Genomic DNA, 20,300 nt, shown 5'->3' on the forward strand with positions numbered 1-20,300 from the left:
ATCCTAAAGCCTGTTAAACCCATGGAGGATTGTTAAACCTGATGCCTGGTCTAAATTCCCAGTAGTTAGATGCAGGAACCCAAGAAAATAAAGCAATCTGAGTCAACTTTGCCTAAGAAGCCAGTCTGGTGTTTTAGCAACACCTTTAAGAATGTCACCGATAGGGTAAGAAAATCTTATCCTTCAGACCTCTTGATATAAAATTTCACAATCTAACAGCAAAGTGCTCCAGAAGAGCTTTATTCATGAATAGGGACAGAGGAGGGCACATTTTGTGTGTCCTGACTCAATTCTACCAGTGAATCACAGGACCATCAGATGCCACCTGGTGGAGTAGAGGGATCTTACACTGGAATTAGTTCTTCCTCTGATAAAAAATTCCTCTTTAAAAAATTCATTGAAACAGTATTTCCCAAAGGTGTTCCTTAGAAAACTAATAAGACAAGGTTCCCTTGCCAACTAGTTTAGGAATTCCTAAAGGTGGTAGAAGGGAATGGAAAGAATATCTTTAGTTAACAGTGTGGTGTATTTTCAAGGTGACATTTAAGTATCATGTGAATTTCAATTCAAATATTAGGATTCCAGTGTCAGGGGTCAATGAGAGTCAGTGAAAAGCAAGAATAAGAAGACTGGCCAGGTAGGGGCCCCCTCTAGTCCAACTGGGAGTGATTCCTACACACTGGGCTACCAAACCTGAAAGGCCAGGCATGAGGAGTGGTGGAGGTGGTGGCAGGGGATCCAAACTGACCTAACACCCCAGTGCTAAAACCATTCTCACCTGAGCAACTGAAAGGAAGTGTCCTTTATCATAGTCATTCATTTGACCTCTTAGCTACAACACTGGTCTAGCAGGCGGTGAAGTTGTAGTGAATCAAGAAGACAAAAATATTATCTGAATAAACCAGCTCAGATTCTGGTGGGAGACACACACAGTCAGTTCTACAGCGAGAACACCATGCAGTACAAACAGAAGTGGGTATGGAGTGCTGCAGGAAACCAGAAGAAAAGACTTGGGTCCACTCATCCATCGTGTATATGCTCTCAAGAAGACACTCCTTACCTTAAGGGCTTTCAGACACATGGCTTTCTAATTAAGCTACTACAGACTTTATTACTTTATTCACACACAAACTATTCTACACATGATGAGGTCTTAAAAAATGCATTTACCCTTATCTCCACCCTTTCCAATTTTACAGATAGACAAACTTAAAGACAGAAAAATTTTTTTTTTTTTTCAAGTTTACAGATCCCATCAGGGGCAAAAGATAAGGACCAAACACTGCTGGCTCCCAGGTTACTGCTTTCCCCACAGATGATATTTCATCCCTTTCATAGGTCAAATGAAAAACAGGATCAAAATTTGTTGCAAATTTTCTCTTTTTAAAAAGTCACTGAATTATAGCAGAATATAACAATATTTTACGAGAACACATTTTTAGAGCAAATAATGAAATAATCATAAGATGGAAAAAAATCAAATAAGCAACTTAAAAAATACTGACCCCCTACCCGACCAAATTTTCTTTAGGCAAAAGAAGGAAGCCTGTCTGCCAAGATCAAATGTGAAAAAGTTCAAAGAGGAGCAGGCGTTTCAGTCTGGGAAGAATGGAGAAGCACAAGAGACTAGTTTCCTCAGGATACGAAAATAAACGCAGACTTACTGGCCCACAGTTAATCACTCAGCACTCTGAAATGACTAAACATCAATGAGGTATGTGTAAGACCTATTATAAATAATTTAAAGGTCTGAATAAATGGATAATTATGCTGTGATCCCAGAAAGGGGAACTAAATGTTATGAACATGTCAATTACCTCTAAGTCAATTTACACACGTAATACAATTCCAACTCAAATCCAGCCAAGTAGATGGGTGGATATAAAATAATATTCCATAAAATACAAGAACTAGAGGAAGCAAAGTCCAGATTTTACCAGGTAATAACTTACAAAGCGAGAAGTGAACTTACATTTATTTACTCATACAAAACGAAGTATCTAGAACAACAGAAAACACACAAATAAACACAATTACCTGTAAGAAAATATTTTGTGATAAAGCAGGCATCTGATGATTATCTGAGAAATCAGTAACACAGGGTTACTGACCACACCACCTAACAGGCAGGTAGGTGTACACAAACCGACAAATCAACACCAAGACTGGGATCAACAGGTGAAGGACATGGGCAACTGGGATGGAAGGAAATAGTTGAAAGAACAAAGAGAAAGCAGTCAATGTGAAATGCTGAGGTGAATTTTCCCTAATTTCCTTTAATATCAATCATCAGACTAACAATCTTAACCAGATCATATGACTCCTGTCTTAAAACATCCCCAGCCCCTAGAAATGATGTTTCATTTATGGTGCATTCTAAAAATATTTGCAGACTGATGGCCACCGAGCTTCAAGAAACAAATGTCAGAGTGACTGGCTATTTCTAAGAAAAAAAAATTTTTTAAATCGTTAAGGCAATAGAGACACATGCATTTGTAAACGCCTGTGGCTTGTTGAACAAGGACATCTGCTTTCTACCACAACAGTCTAAACACTTCTTCAGTTAAGTCCTCTATAACCAAATGTTAAGTGTGTCAAATGTTTCTCAGGCCTCAATTTGTATACACAATCTAAACACAACAGTGACCTAGAATTTACATTTCAAATTGTACCGTTAAGAAAAAAGTGTGCATGTTTCTCTTACTGAACATCTGCTATTAATAGTAAGTAAAGCACAATGGGACTTCAGGATAGGAGAAAGGAAAGGGGAGAAAATCCCAGATGCCCAGGGCGAGATTTATTTCAGGTAATCCCTCACAGCACACGTATTAGAGAAAAACCATCACTCCAAACTTGTCTTTTCCTCTAAAAATGGTTTAAGTTTAAGGGGGGTGGGGGGCGAACTCACAAAAATGGTGTGAAAAATGATTTATTAAAATGAATCTCAGCTCTTGCAAAGCTCATATGTAACAGGATTTTACAAGATAAGAAAGAAACATAGGAAAAATAAATCGGACTAGATTTATTCTAAGAAATTTCATGTCATCATTTGTGAAATTTAGTCATTTGAACAAAGAGGTTAATTTTGTACCTTCAAGTAGTTTTTACCCATTTATCCCTTCCTTTATAAAAAGAAAAAAATGGAGAAAAAAGGTTACTATCTTGTACTTAGATTTTTCCAAAAAGAAGCAAAATTTTGGAAATCTCTAAATGAGAAAGTATTTTAAGATGAATCAGCACACAATATAAGCTAGCCAGATAACAAAACATCCTTCCATGATCTTCAAATACCCTCTTCAGCTCAAGAACTTGAGTGCTACCATCATTTTAGTAAATGACTCCAGATTACCCTGTTATATATAACCTTCAACTGGGATCTTCTTTGAAGGGCTTTTTTTCAGTTTTCTAAGATTTTTGAGTATCTGCTTCTTAAGCTATTCAAGTTGGTAGTATTTTTTTTTAAAGTTCAAACTCTGACTAGGTTTTTTTAGTCACCTGAGGCAGCTCAGTCTTTCAAGTGGGCAGAAGAAATGCTTATTGGACGGCTTGATTTCCTCTCAAAATGTCCCCAGATGAGAAACAAGACTACAGCAGATTCTCCATGCATAAAACCTTAAGACAAGGTATATATTAAAACAGCCATCATTTAATTGTTTGGTGTACTAATAATACACTATTATAATACCAAACAAAAATACTGAAGCAGTCTAATATCCAGTAATGGAAGGATGATTACGTATTTTTGGCTCATCTCCTAGGGGAAAGATGATATGGTATGGCCGTCAGTCTGATCACTCACTGGACAAAGAGTGACTGAGCCCCTGCTACGTGCCAGACAGTGAAGAAAGAACACAGGACTGAAGACACATGGCCCCTGCCCTCCAAAATCTCCAAGTCTGGGGGAGAAGACAGACATTAAACAAGCAATTTCGTAACTACATACGTAAGTACAAACTATGTTAAGTTCTATGAAACAAAACAGGTTACCCAACTGAGACTGGGGGAGAGACCATGGAAGTGATAGTTAAGCTGAAGGATGAATATGGGTCTGATAGGTGAGGGTGGGGAGGAACAGGGCACATTTCAGGCAGTAGTGGCACATTCAAAGACCTAACTAAGGAAGAAGGGATGCAAGTGGTCCCAGTTAAGTGCCCACCGGTCTAGTCCCGGGAGGGGAAGGGGCCTGAACCAGAGTAGGAAAAAAGGGGATGCACACAGGTAAACAGATGAGAGTAAAGCCAACAAAATTGACAGGAGGCCATGACTGATATAGAGAAAGAACATGGAGCACATGAAAAAGTGGGCAGGATATGACATTTAATTTCAAAAGTAGGACCTCAAATAATATAATGATTCAGTGAAGTAAAAAAAAAAACAACAACAACAAAAGTGGACTTGAGACTAGTGAACCCGGCAGTACACTTAGGCTGTAACACAGCATGATTTTCATACTTGGAGAAATACTTCTTGAGGGAAATGTACTCCTAAATTATGGTTCATCCAACTGACATATAACCACTAAAAGCTTTGGCCAAAACTTCTAACTTGTACTCGAAAGGTTTTTCCAAAAAAAAAAAGGCAGTATTTTGGAAACCTCTGAATTTGAAAAAGCATTCTAAAATGAATTATGAGCACACAGAATAAGCTAGCCAGACAACAAAACTTCCTTCTGTAATCTTCAAATATCCTCTCCAGCTCAAGAACTCGAATGCTATCATCATTTTAGTGAATGACTCCACATTACCCTTTTATATATAATCTTCAATTGGGATCTTCTTTGAAGGGCATTTTTTTTTTAGCTTCCTAAGATTTTAGTATTCGCTTCTTATAACACACACAAAAAAACAGAATGACATAATAAATTTTAAAGTGCAAAATATATAAATGCAGACACCATATGGGCAAGCTACATTTTTAAAAAGCTAAACATTTAAGAGACCAGATTTGAAACAATAGAGTATTCACTGTTTGCCAATGGAACACAAAACAATGGAATTACTTATAGAAATAGAGGAAAAAGAATCAATATAATCATAGAGATAACATGCAAAAGGTAACAGTACACATGCACTGCATGTGTATCAATGTCTTTAATACGAATCATTTTTACCTTTCTTTAATGAATGTAACGCTGAAGTGAAGAAGGTCAAATAACCAGGAGGCTGGGGTGAGCCGCTGAACTCAAAGTACCCGAGGACTCCAGGCTGCAGCAACAAGAGCAGAATTAGGTGACTGGCGTGTCACCCACCAGTCACTGTGTAAAGGGGCATACTTTAAAACAAGAAGATACGCCATTATAACTTGACAACTGCAATTTGTGTCATTTCATTTTTAAAAAAGCCTAACCACATGAAAAGCTGCAGGTTAGGGCTGCTCTCTCCCCTCCATTTAGCCAACACACAGGGATGATGACGCAGCAGCTTTCACAGAGTCAATTCACAGCCCAAACTTCCTTCCCTCTCCCTAACTAGGTCTTTCCACCCTCTGCTGACAGTTCTCCTTGTTTGAAACCTCATCACCAGGTTCAAATACTTTTTTTACCCACACCAGGAAAGCTAGGTCAATAATTTCTTTGGAACGTTACTTCAGTTTTTTTCCTTTCACCTCCTCTCCATCCAAACACACCTTCACACTATGGAAATCACTCAGCTTAAATCTGATTGGCTCCACTTGTGTTCAAGGTCACCCTTCAAAGGACACTTTCCTCTCCAGAACTCAGCAGCATCCCACAATGGCAGCCCCCCTTTTATGAAGTCCAGAGAGCCTCTTGCTCTTCTACTCCCACAACTTTATTTCCACCTGCTCATTTCGTTTCTCTAAATTTAGCAAAGAATGCCCCTCTACTCCACCAAACCTATTACTGTCCCCTATCAGATACAGTCTTCCTGTTCAGAGTAAGTCCTTCCTTCTTTGAAGGCCCCATGGCATGCTTTCTGTCTAGTTTTATTCTGTAATAATCCTGTTTGTCTTAAAAGCCAATCTGAGATCCCTGAGGAAAGAGAGCTGGGCTTGCAGTCAGGAGACCTAAGTGGAATGATCTTGGGTGAACCCTTCAATGTGATGCCTCAGCTTCCATTTGCCGAGCAAATGAGGACAATTCACCATGGGGCTACTAAGAATGAGCTTGATGAACTATGAAGCACTAGGCAAAGGTAAAGAATCCTTTCTGTCTCTAAAGCCTGTAACACCATGCTCCTAATAAATAACCGTGGAGCTGATCTCATCACTGGGACAAAATCAGATCCAAAGGGTAAAGTACAAATTTAATTTGTTGGTAGAGTTTAAAATCGCTATAATATTTAAAAGAGGAAAATTCTGATCTGTAATGGAACATACTTTCACATGTAAATCATTTGCTGCTTCTCATATGATTCAATTTTATAATAAATCAACTGGTTTTCAGTCTGGTAGAAACTAAGAATGTTTAAAATCCTAACATCTAAAAAAACCCAGCAAATAACCAATTTCTCAAACTGAGGAAATCAGAAAGCATAGTTATTGAAAACATGATTTTCTTTTGCTACACTCCTTCAAAATGTTTTTAACAAGCCAATCTAGAATTCGCTTACAGCAGAATTATACAATCTGGGTTCTTAAGGTTTAATTAAACCAAGCTATGAAGATCTTAATAAGCCTTTCTACCATGAACAAAGGGAAGACAAAGTCTTCAGAAATTATAGTCACTTAGTCAATACTGGACACAAGGTAACAAAAATGGAAACTAGTAGAGAGACTCGTCTGAGTTTCTTTAAATTCTGACCAATATCCTAAACCAAACCAAATGGAATAAATTCATTCTAAATATTAATAAATGTTTCATGGTTAAAATTAAATGAGTTGAATTTTAGCTCTCTTTTCATGTCATGGTACCTCAACTGGCTGCACAGAAGCAGACATATGGCCCAGAAACATGTCTATCTACATGCATGTGCACTATGTGTTTATGTATACACACACATACATGTATATACATTAATAGAGGTAAAAATTTTTTTGAATTCTGAGTCTTCAAGGGAAACCCAAATTAAACCTTTATCCAAATAAAGGCTGGGTCCTCTGTGGATATTTCCACAGCGCTAGAGTTCACTTCTGTTGATGGCATCACTGCTTTGATCTTCCAAGGGGCCACGTAGGCTGGATGAAGCAGCCTCTACCTTCAGAAGAACTGGTATTGGAATTTTCAAGTAGTTTGACCAAAAATTCCAAAAACAATACAAAGCAAACAACCCCACAAGCAAAATTATTTTCATTGTCCAAGAAGATCATAAGATTCCATAACCATATGAGATGATTAACAGGCTCTGTAAGTTAAAAATATTAGCTATTTAAAAGACAAGAAATGGGCAAAGTATATTTTAAGTGCTGTTTTTTAAATATTCACAATTTTGTGATGGCTTGTATTAAATTTTTTTAATTGGCATATTTGAGAATGTAACTTAAAATTAGTATTATAAAATAGTAAAAAGAGGAAATAAAGGGATAGTTACCTGTTTAATTCTACAGCAAACTTATCAATTAAAACTGAGTAAACTGGTTCTGGTTATGCTTTAGGTAAAACAAATTTTGTAACTATTTCCCCGAAGTGTCAGTGTCTCCCCAACAGAAGCTGTATTTGAGAAAGTATTACATATTTCCGTTTCCTCAACAGTTCTTTCTTAAATCTGGAAAAAAGGGGAGTTTGAGGAACAAAATGTAGCATATTCACATACACGGCCCTTTCTAAGTCAAGCCCCTTGCTTGCTCAGCTGCAAAGAAAGGAAGGGGCTGCCGGTTCAAAGCAGACAAGCCTAACCCTGCCTCGTTACTTCTGAGGGTCTCCTTTAGATGCGCGGCAGAAGACAGAAGCTGGCCTGAAGCTGGCTCCAAGTCGGGGTGCAAGCCCTGCTAGGACGAGGACATGGGTGTCTTCTTCACCTTGATACTTACTAAGGAGTAAAGATCATCCAACTCCAGGTTAGACCTGCAGGGTTATATGGGTTCACCCCCACATGCATAAACAGCTACTAGGTAAACAGTCATAGGAACTCAACTGCCACTGGTCCTTTTTCCTTCAACTGTCCAAAGAACAGAAGGTTTAATGAGGACACACAATAGTAGCAAGACACCTCCAGGACCTCATCTCCTATGACATGCCCCTCTGCTCCCGCCCCACCAGTCCTTTTCCTTCCTCAGGACCTTTACACTTACTGTCTCCACCTCCTAGAGTACTTTCTCCAAATTCCCCAGGGCTGGGTCACATCACACAGGCTTCACTTTAGGTTTCTGTTCAAATGCCATTTCCTCAGAGACTATAAAATTGTTACACCCTACCTCTGTGCCCTAAAGCTATCATATCACACTGTTTTTCTCTGTAGCATTTATTATCTGAGATTACCTTGTATTATTCATTTCCTAGAGTTGCTATAACAAATTATTACAAACTTGGTGGCTTAATACAACATAATTTATTCTCACAGTTCTGGAGACTAGAGACCCCAACTCAAGGCAGCAGGGCTGTGCCCTGTCTGGAGGCTCGTGGAGAGATGCCCTCCTTGCCTTTTCCTAGCTCCTGGTGGACCCAGGCCTTCCCTGCCTGGGGCTACATCACTCCCATCTCTGCCTTTGTCTTCTACCCTGCATCGCTGTGTCCTCTCCTCTTCTTATAAAGACTTCAATCACTGGATTTAGGACCCACCCTCAATCCAGGATGATTTCACCCTGAGATCCTTAACAAATGACATCTGTAAACACCCTCCTCCCAAATGAGGCCACATTCTGAGGTTCCAGGTGGACTGGACACTACTCATGCCCCTACACCTGTTTTCTTGTTCAGTGTCTATCTCCATGTTGTAACTCGTAAAAACAGAGGCTTTCCTTTGTTCATCACTATATTTCCAGCTCAGAGAGTGCCTGGCGCAGAGCAGGCACAAGATAAACATTTGTTATTGAATGAATGGGGATGCGAAGATAAATTAGACACAGCTCCTCCACCGAGTTTACAGCTTGGAGATGAACAAAGCATGATGAGCACCAGATTGGAACTTGACCCAGCTTGTGTGTTTTCAATTCCAATCCATGATGGAGGGCATATATAGTACCTGCTACAATGATGAGCTGGAAAACAGGCTATTTGTAGGAGAGCAGCAAGTCTTCATCAGCACAAAAGTATTTCCTGCTTGAGCACCATTTGCATGAGGCATAAATTTCGATAGACGGTGCACACACCCTCTAGTGGCCATGAGAATACTTAACTCACTGTGTTTCTACTCCATGAAAATTGTATTATTTCCACACTAAAGTTAACTCACACCCATACAATTTAAAACTACTTACATTTCTATAAAACTATGAATTGACAGAAACAGAATCTACTTATTTGTTCAACATTCAAAGTAGACTTTTGCTAACAAACAATAGGATAATAGCAGGTGCCAGGCATTCCACCAGGTTTTTCTCCAAATGTTCAGGTTTTCTGTCACCAGGCAATTTACTTAATGCCCTATTTCCCCCTCGAAAAGATTCCCAAGCCTTTTCCCACCTCACTTAAATTCAAAACAATTTCGTTTGCCAAAAATGCTAAGAATAAATGAATGAATGCATACTAAATCACTAGTCTTAAATGGATAAACAAGGAAATTCATGAAAACATTTGGAAAATATTTTGGTTGCAGATACCAGAATTATAAATGCTACTGTTGCATTTGGTGGGTAGATAGATACCAAGGTACAAATTAAATGATTCTGTCATGTGCTTTAAAAAATAAAAAAGAAAGCATAAGCATACTGAAGTAACAATTACTGTTACCTAAACCTAAATAAATACTGAAATTAGAAGAGCCATGAAACATGATTGTATGACGGTCATTACCATTACTCAGCCCTATTACCTTTCCTATTCAACTTAATGTGCATCCACCAAACTAAAAATGACACTAAGACATGTTGTCCACAAGGAATAAACCACATTTTCTTATAAGAACCCTCAAGGAACAGGGATTCTAAACTGGATAAATGAAGCAAGTAGAACATATTAAATGATTTGCAATGAGATGACTTAGAGCTCTTGATCTCCCTCTCCATTGACAAATTCACTTCAGTTTTTAGCTACATTCATTACTTTTTTTTATTATGGTATGTTGATATACACTCTTATCGAGGTTTCACATGAAAAAAAAATGTGGTTACTACATTTACCCATATTATCAAGTCCCCACCCACACCTCAATGCAGTCACTGTCCATCAGTGCAGCAAGATGCCACAGATCCACTATGTGCCTTCCCTGTGGTACACTGTGCTCCCCGTGACCCCCCACACCATGTGTCCTGAACATAATATCCCTCAGTCCACTTCTCCCTCCCACACCCCTCCCCTTTGGTAACCACTAGTTAATTCTTGGAGTCTCTGAGGCTGCTGCTATTTTGTTCCTTCAGATTTGCTTCATTGTTATACTCCACAAATGAGGGTAATCATTTGGCACTTGTCTTTCTCTGCCTGCCTTATTTCATGGAGCATAATGTCTTCCAGCTCCATGCATGGTGTTCCAAATGGAAGGATTTGTTTCTTCCTTATGGCCGAATAGAATTCCATTGTGTATATGTACCACATCTTCTTTATCCATTCATCTACTGATGGACACTTAGGTTGCTTCCATTTCTTGGCTATTGTAAATAGTGCTGCGATAAACATAGGGGTGCATCTGTCTTTTTGAATCTGAGAAGTTGTATCTGTTGGGTAAATTCCAAGGAGTGGGATTCTTGGGTCAAATGATACTTCTATTTTTAGTTTTTTGAGGAACCTCCATATTGCTTTCCACAATGGTTGAACTAGCTTACATTCCCACCAGCAGTGTAGGAGAGTTTCCCTTTCTCTGCATCCTTGCCAGCATTTGTTGTTCTTAGTCTTTTTGATGCTGGCCGTCCTGACTGCTGTGAGGTGGTATCTCACTGTGGTTTGGATTTGCATTTCCCTGATGATCAGTGATGTGGAGCATCTGTTCATGTGCCTGTTGGCCATCTGAATTTCTTCTCTGGAGAACTGTCATTGGGTTACTTGGCTTTTTGGGTGTTGAGGCCTGTGACTTCTTTATATATTTTGGATGCTGACCCCTTGCTGGATATGTCATTTACAAATATATTCTCCCATACTGTAGGATGTCTTTTTGTTTTGTTGATGGTGTCCTTTGCTGCACAGAAACATTTTAGTTTGATGTAGTCCCATGAGTTCATTTTTGCTTTTGTTTCCCCTGCTCGAGGAGAAGCATTCAGGAAGAAGTTTTGCCTATGTTGTCTTCTAAGAGTTATATGGTTTCATGATTTACATTCAAGTCTTTGATCCATTTTGAGTTTACTTTTGTGCATGGGGTTAAACAATAATCCAGTTTCATTCTCTTGCATGTAGCTGTCCAGTTTTGCCAACACCAGCCGTTTAAGAGGCTGTCATTTCCACATTGTATATTCATGGCTCCTCTATCATATATTAATTGACCATATATGGTTGGATTTATATCAGGGCTCTCTATCTGTTCCATTGGTCTATGGGTCTGTTCTTGTGCCAGTACCAAATTGTCTTGATTACTGTGGCCTTGTAGTAGAGCTTGAAGTTGGGGAGCATAATGCCCCCCAGCATTATTCTTCTTTCTCAGAATTGCTTTGGCTATTCGAGGTCTTCTGTGGTTCCATATGAATTTTAAAACAGTTTTCTCTAGTTCATCGAAGAATGCTGTTGGTATTTTGATATGAATTGCATTGAATCTATAGATTGCTTTAGGCAGAGTTGGCCATTTTGACAATATTAATTCTTCCTATCCATGAGCACGGGATGTGTTTCCATTTATTGGTATCTTCTTTAATTTCTCTTAAGAGTGTATTGTAGTTTTCAGGGTATAGGTATTTCATTTTCTTGGTTAAGTTTATTCCTAGGTATTTTATTCTTTTTGATGCAATTGTGAATGGAATTGTTTCCCTGATTTCTCTCTCTGCTAGTTCGTATAGGAATGCCACAGATTTCTGTGTATTAATTTTGTATCTTGCAACTTTGTGGAATTCAGATATTAAATATAGTAGTTTTGGAGTGGATTCTTTAGGGTTTTTTATGTACAATATCATGTCATCTGCAAACAGGGACACTTTAACTTCTTCCTTGCCAATCTGGATGCCTTTTATTTCTTTGTGTTGTCTGATTGCCATGGTTAGGACCTCCAGTACTATGTTGAAAAGAAGTGGGGAAAGTGGGCACCCTTGTCTTGTTCCCGATATTAAAGGAAAAGCTTTCAGCTTCTCGTTGTTAAGTATGATGTTGGCTGTGGGTTTGTCATATGTGGCCTTTATTATGTTGAGGCACTTGCCCTCTATGCCCATGTTGTTGACAGTTTTTATCATGAATGGATGTTGAATTTTGTCAAATGCTTTTTCAGCATCTATGGAGATGATCATGTCGTTTTTGTCCCTCTTTTTGCTGATGTGGTGAATGATGTTGATGGATTTTCGAATGTTGTACCATCCTTGCAATCCAGAATAAATCCTACTTGATCATGATGGATGATATTTTTCATGTATTTTTGAATTCGGTTTGCTAATATTTTGTTGAGTATTTTTGCATCTGTATTCATCAGGGATACTGATCTGTAGTTTTCTTTTTTTTGTGGTATCTTTGCCTGGTTTGGTATTAAGAGTGATGCTGGCCTCATAGAATGAGTTTGGAAGTATTCCCTCCTCTTCTACTCTTTGGAAAACTTTAAGGAGGATGGGTATTAGGTCTTCACTAAATGTCTGATAAAATTCAGTGGTGAAGCCATCTGGTCCAGGAGTTTTGTTCTTAGGTAGTTTTTTGATTACCAGTTCAATTTTGTTGCTGGTAATTGGTCTGTTTAGATTTTCTGTTTCTTCCTTGGTCAGCCTTGGAAGGTTGTATTTTTCTAGAAAGTTGTCCATTTCTTCTGGGTTATCCAGTTTGTTAGCATATAATTTTTCATAGTATTCTCTCAAAATTCTTTGTATTTCTGTGGTGTCCGTAGTGGTTTTTCCTTTCTCATTTCTGATTCTGTTTACGTGTGTAGATTCTCTTTTTTTCTTGATAAGTCTGGCTAGGGGTTTATCTATTTTGTTTATTTTCTCGAAGAACCAGCTCTTGCTTTCATTGATTCTTTCTATTGTTTTATTCTTCTCGATTTTATTTATTTCTGCTCTAATCTTTATTATGTCCCTCCTTCTACTGACCTTGGGCCTCATTTGTTCTTCTTTTTCTAGTTTCATTAATTGTGAGTTTAGAGTGCTTATATGGGATTGTTCTTCTTTCTTGAGTAGGCCTGTATTGCAATATACTTTCCTCTTAGCATGGCCTTGGCTGCATCCCACAGATTTTTTGTGGTGTTGAAATACTGTTGTCATTTGTCTCCATATATTGCTTGAGCTGTTTTTATTTGGTCATTGATCCACTGGTTATTTAGGAACATGTTATGAAGCCTCCATGTGTTTGTGGGATTTTTCATTTTCTGTGTATAATTTCTTTCTAGTTTCATACCTTTGTGGTCTGAGAAACTGGTTGGTACAATTTCAATCTTTTTGAATTTATTAATGCTCTTTTTGTGGCCTACTATATGATCTATTCTTGAAAATATTCCATGTGCATTTGAGAAGAATGTGTATTCTGCTGCTTTTGGGTGTAGAGTTCTGTAGATGTCTGTTAGGTCCATCTATTCTAATGTGTTATTCAGGGCCTCTGTCTCCTTACTTATTTTCTGTCTGGTTGATCTTTCCTTCAGAGTGAGTGGAGTGTTGGAAGTCTTGTAGAATGAATGCATTGCATTCTATTTCCCCTTTTAATTCTGTTAGTATTTGTTTCACATATGTAGGTGCTCCTGTGTTGAGAGCATAGATATTTATAATGGTTATGTCTTCTTGTTGGATTGACCGTTTTATTATTATGTAGTGTCCTTCTTTGTCTCTTGTGACTTTCTGTTTTGAAGTCTATTTTGTCTCATACAAGTACTGTAACTCCTGCTTTTTTCTCTTAGTTGCTAGAAATATCTTTTTCCATCCCTTCACTTTTAGTCTGTGTATGTCTTTGTGTTTAAAGTGAGTCTCTTGTAGGCAGCACATAGATGGGTCTTGTTTTTTATACATTCAGTGACTCTGTCTTTTGATTGGTGCATTCAGTTCATTTACACTGAGGGTGATTATCGATAGGTATGTACTTATTGCCATCACAGACTTAAGATTAGTGGTTACCAAAGGTTCAAAGTTAACTTCCTTACTATCTAAGAGTCTAACTTAACTCACTTAATATGCTATTACAAACACAACCTAAAGGTTTTTTTCTTTTTCTCCTCCTTTTTCCTCCACCTCCATTCTTTATATATTAGGTATCATATTCTGTATTCTTTGTCTATCCCTTGATTGACTTTAGAGATAGTTAATTTAATTTTGCATTTGCTTAGTAATTAGCTGTTCTACTTTCTTTACTCTGGTTTTATTACCTCTGGTGACAGCTAGTAAACCTTAGGAACACTTCTATCTGTATCAGTCCCTCAAAAATAGACTGTAGAGATGGATGTGGGAGGCAAATTCTCTCAGCTTTTGCTTATCTGGAAATTGTTTAAACCCTCCTTTAAATTTAAATGATAATCTTGATGGATAAAGTAATCTTGGTTCAAGGCCCTTCTGCTTCATTGTATTAAATACATCATGCCACTCCCTTCTGGCCTGTAAGGTTTCTGCTGAGAAGTCTGATGTTAGCCTGATGGGCTTTCCTTTGTATGTGATCTTATTTCTGTCTCTGGCTGCTTTTAATAGTCTGTCCTTATCCTTGATCTTTGCCATTTTAATTACTGTATGTCTTGGTGTTGTCTTCCTTGGGTCCCTTGTGTTGGGAGATCTGTGGATCTCCATGGTCTGAGAGCCTATCTCCTTCCCCAGATTGGGGAAGTTTTCAGCAATTACCTCCTCAAAGACACTTTCTATCCCTTTCTCTCTCTCTTCTTCTTCTGGTATCCCTATAATGTGAATAATGTTCTGTTAGGACTGGTCACACAGTTCTCTCAATATTCTTTCATTCTTAGAGATCCTTTTTGTTCTTCGTGCCTCAGCTTCTTTGTATCCCTCTTCTCTAGTTTCTACTTCATGTATAGTCTCCTCTACCGTATCCAATCTGCTTTTAATACCCTCTAGGTGCTCTTCAACGATTGGATCTCTGACTGGAATTCATTCTTGAGTTCTTGAATATCTTTCCGTACCTCCATGAGCATGTTAATGATTTTTATTTTGAACTCCCTTTCAGGAAGAGTCATAAGGTCAATGTCATTTAAATCTTTCTCAGGGGCCAGGTTCCTTTGGCATTTCATATTTGTATATGGCGCCCTCTAGTGTCCAGAAGCTCTACTCTCTGGAGCTGCTCAGCCCCTGAAGCAATGTCAGGGGTCACAGGGGAGTGGCATTGGTGCCTGGGGAGAGGAAAGAGCTGTTTCCTGCTTCTCTGCCACTATGCCTGTCTCCACTGCCTGAACCAGTGGGCTGAGCACACAGATACAAGCTTTTGTCCCAGAGAAGCCAGATATGGATCCCTCCTTTCCACAAGCGGCTGGAATCTCAGTCTCTCCAGGAATTCTGCCTGTCTTAGCTTTCCAACCCCTTAATCATGAGAGTATCATGAAAGCACCATGGAATGTAGGTTTGTGCTCCCAGAGCAGATCTCTGGGGTTAGGTATTCAGGAGTCCTAGGCCTCCACTCCCTCACCACTCCCCCGGGGTGGGGGAAGGGCTTGGGTCCAGCCAGGCAATGGCTTTGGTATGTTACCCTGTTCTGTGAGGTTTATTCTTTTCTCCAGGTGTATGCAGTTTGGCGCAGCCCTCTTCCTGTTGCTCTTTCCAGATTAGTCCTATTAATTATATTTTCATATTATATATGGTTTTAGGAGGAAGCCTCTGTCTCACCTCTCATGCCGCCATCTTTAATCCTCTTCTCTACATTCATTATTTATAAGGCAGGTATGATGTTAGTAAATATCTGGAAAGAAAATTCTAGACCCCACCCTACTTCCTTCCATATTGTGATTATCACACTGCAGAACACTTCCAGTTCTGCAAAACAAATGCTAATGACCCATTAACAGCAGGAAACTGTAAAACTTTGCTGCTTTAACAGTAAATCAATAGCTATGGCCCATCCTCTTCACTATTTCTTCTTAAAATCATTCCTAAAACTGAAAAAGTTACAGTTAAATTAAGAAGCCAAAGCATTCAAATGTTTTCTATCATGAAAGAGAAAGTTTTAAAAATGACATAAATATTCTAAGTTTTAACCTCTAGATATACAGTGAAGTTTTAACTCAAAGACCTTAAACATTTCTTCACATCTAAGGAAGAATTTGGGGAGGCAGAAGCCTGGGCTACAGTCCAGTCTGTACTTAGGGTAAATAAATCATATGCTCTCTGTACCTTGTCTTAATATGTTCGAAGTATCTACAATAACCATCTGTCTCATATGGCTGGTGGGAAGATCTTTTACCTGCTACAAATCAGGAGGTATAAAAAACACTTCTAATACAAACAATCCAATACAACCCGATGAAGCTTGGGAACCAGAGGAGATATGAAAGGTAGGTACCTCGTAGTTTGAGAGGAAATCTAATAATTCTGATTGAGATGGGATGTAGAGAAGTGGTTTCATCACCCGGCGGACAAACTTCTCAATGTAAACAGCACTCATGGGGCCTTTGTATTCGATTGGTCCAAAACTAGTACCAAAAAAAATAAAAATGAAAATAAAAATAATACACCATGCATTAAACTTGTAATGTACAACTGAAATCATCAACACCACAAAATGAAACGTCTTACTTTAAAAGAATCCTAACTGATTCATGTTTAAGTAGCCTTCTATGTCTCAGGCAGTGACTAGAGGGCTCAGTAAGAAAAAGCATTTGATGTGACAGGAGGTACAAGCAACCATTACTCTTCTATGAGCTTAATTCAACTGCAAACTGAATTTCAAAACAAAGAACATTCTCTGAAAAAAAAATTCCCACAATATTTCTTTAAAAAAAAAAAAAAAGAAAACAGAAAGGCGACCCTGGAAACTGACCAAATGCTAAGATTCCAGGCTCTTCACTACGCAATCAATGTAGGCGGAAGACCTTCCTTTCACATGTGACTGTAAAATAAGAAACAAGCTAAGCAGCTGGCCCTTGGCCCACTAAAACATAATTATTCAATATTACCAAAGCACTTACACAAAAGATTACTAAATAAGCCTTAAACCTATTTAACGCTTTATTGCAACAATGACGGGAAGTATTTGAAGGTATGAAGTCAGGGGCCTGTATAATGATCTTCCTTATTTTCCCTTCCAGTTGTGCTTGGGGATGCACAGGAATTTGATTTAGCACTGCAAGCAACGCTACGACCACTCAGTTACCCTCCTAAGCTAATCGAAATCCTCACATGGCTTTCTTCAATTTTGTACATACAAACCTAGCTCAAATACAACTGGCTGGTATGTGGCAGGGGTGGGGAAGTATTGTAAAATTCAGCAACTCCATAACCATTCTTCAATCTAAACAGAAACTGACATTAAACTTACTGCTAATAACAGTAGATAGAACACAGTAAAGAGTTATACTGTGATCACAATACTGTACGGTTACAGAAAAAAACACATACACACATATACAATGGGATACGATAAACACTTCTTCAGCGTACACTACAGAATACGATGCCAGATGAATGAATATTAGCATGAAAAAAGTAAAAATACCATTTTCCATGCACAGCTGGGATGCAGAGTTAACAAGTCTACCAATTCAAGACTCATTGTACTAATCTGTTGAACTAATTCAAGTTTAAAGAATACCGCCACCACCAACCACAAATCATTTTTAATTTAAAGGAAGAAATCAAAGAATCATCTAATAACATATTTTGTTCAGGAAAATGCAACGTAACCAATCTGGAAACCTTGTCTACTCAAGCAACACGTTCTGCTGAGTTTTCCTAGAATGATGTTATAAGGGTTCCAGGGACTTGTGAAAACTGAGAGGATGTCCTCAGAGTGCAGGATGTGGAATGTGTTTTACTAACACATGATGGTCATGGCTGTGGAAAAGCTGACCTAGGGCTGCTAAGCTTTGTACAGTATTTTGAGAAACTACTACACATGCCAGGGTCCTTTATAAACTTTGTGACTGGTGTCACTACAAACCAAAAATGGATTCTACTTTCACAAAACAGTAAAGTCTATTGGTGTCTTTATGCAGTTACTCATAGGTAAGCCTTCTACAAATAGCAGAGGTCTGCCCGGGGATGGGGCTGGAGGGCCAGGCAGCACAGGTCTGCCCGGATGGGGCTGGAGAGCCAGGCAGCACAGGTCTGCCCGGGGATGGGGCTGGAGGGCCAGGCAGCACAGGTCTGCCCGGATGGGGCTGGAGAGCCAGGCAGCATAGTCTGCCCGGGGGTGGGGCTGGAGAGCCAGGCAGCACAGTCTGCCCGGGGGTGGGGCTGGAGAGTCAGGCAGCAGAGTCTGCCCGGGAGTGGGGCTGGAGAGCCAGGCAGCACAGTCTGCCCGGGGATGGGGCTGGAGGGCCAGGCAGCACAGGTCTGCCCGGGGGATGGGGCTGGAGAGTCAGGCAGCACAGTCTGCCCAGGGGTGGGGCTGGAGAGCCAGGCAGCACAGGTCTGCCCGGGGATGGGGCTCGAGCACCACCTGTACAAGCACTGCAATGCAAGAACCTACACACTACCAAGCGATCACAAGGGAGTTCAGCTGAAGGAACACATTCCTTTGTATGTGTTGTGGAGAAAATGAGGGCTTGCAGAGTCTTAGCAAGAATATGGAAGGCTACCTTTTGGATATTTCTGTGCCTTAGCATTTTCTTCGGTTTTGGTACAGTGGAAATGGTAGATGTTGTAATGAGTATTAATGGGTCTCAAGCAACTTTTAACAGGCAAAGGATGAGGAGGGGTAAGCACTTCAAAGTGGGTACCAACCTCCAATGCCCCACCTGTAAGACCAGAGGGTTGGACTAAATATATTTAAAGTTCCTTCCAGGTCCTTTCAATCTTTCTATAAAACTTAACAGTGTACGACAATTTTCCACACCCAAATATCCCAAAATGACATTCTGTACTCAATTAGAGGCAACACTTGGGATTTTAATATCCCATCAAGTTCAGTCCACCTCTGGCTTAGTGACGTACAGTTGCAAGGTCTATCCTCCTCACTAGGCATCTGTACCATTTTCTATTACAAAAAAAAAAAAAAAAATTGCAGGGACCTTCTTAGGGCAACCTCATCGACCCATTACAGAGCAGAGTTTTAGAACCTTCAAGTATAACACTGCAACTTACCTAAAAAAAAAAAAAGCTTAACCATGAGAAAGTTACTCTGAGAAAGTACTCCTATATCTAAAGGAAAATCTGAAGGTGGAGCTGGGGTAAGAAAGTACATTTTTGCCCAAATACTATTTAACCGCTCTTGAGAAACAATACTATGTGCCACACAACACTTTATGTGAGAGCCAATGCAGTGTAATGGAACATGACAGATAATCCACATGATAGTTTGCTGATGTCTGTCATAAATCCCCCATGATTAAGGCCCAGGGAGGAAAAAGAATAAGGCATAAAACGTAAAGCTCTTATTAATCAACTCTTTACCCACTTTACCCTCATTAGCAGCCTTCAAACCAATTACATTAAACAAAATCCAAAATCCCATTTCCTGTCTCCAAAACCCTTCAAGTCAGATTTTAGACATTACTTAACACCAATAGCCAGGTCTGGGCAGTACCCCAATATCAAGCACCAATAATTCTGCAGCAAATGAATAAAGTGGCTCCTTAAGTAGGAAAAAGACTATAGACAGCCTCTTGTTACTTCGGCACAAATGAATGCATCTGGGGAGAAAATTTATGAAAATCTTACGGGTTTTCAGAGCTCTTTGGATTTCAAAATTATGGATATAGGTGTGTGGACCTGTAGTAATTTTCTTCCCAACCGAAAAGATGGTAAGATGCCCTTTTGACCATACTATGTCGCCAGGCAACACAATAAGGATTTTTGTGTATTTCTAATATGATACAATAATTTAGAATATCTGAAATGTACAGCCACACAATGGAGTAACTGCTACCATAAAAACAACTCTGTAGGATATGCAATGACATGAAAAGATGTTCATAAAAATAAGAAAAAGCAGTTTAGGGAACAGTATTACTACATAATTCTATCTTTTTATTTAAAAAGGGGGAGGGTAGAAATTATAGCCACAGGATATAAATCAAAACATAGTGGTTATGTGTGGCTATTAAAACTATAAATATCCTTTT

At 39.0% G+C, this 20,300-nt stretch overlaps 1 protein-coding gene across 2 annotated transcripts in view; it reads right to left on the reverse strand.

Annotated features, from left to right (window-relative positions):
• The window catches only part of TXNDC11 (thioredoxin domain containing 11), a 75,408-nt gene that overhangs the window by 44,936 nt on the left and 10,172 nt on the right, over positions 1-20,300 (reverse strand). The window contains exons 4-5 of one of the 2 annotated variants that reach the window (XM_073214761.1): positions 16,580-16,709; positions 5,111-5,204 (exon numbers count right to left, since the gene is read on the reverse strand). In XM_073214761.1, coding sequence (XP_073070862.1) covers positions 5,111-5,204; positions 16,580-16,709 — 224 coding nt within the window. Of the gene's footprint in view, positions 1-5,110; positions 5,205-16,579; positions 16,710-20,300 lie in introns of those variants that run through there. The other variant, XM_037020556.2, reaches the window with a different exon arrangement.

The sequence above is a fragment of the Manis javanica genome, chromosome 10 (assembly GCF_040802235.1).
Source record: "Manis javanica isolate MJ-LG chromosome 10, MJ_LKY, whole genome shotgun sequence".
NCBI lineage: Eukaryota > Metazoa > Chordata > Mammalia > Pholidota > Manidae > Manis > Manis javanica.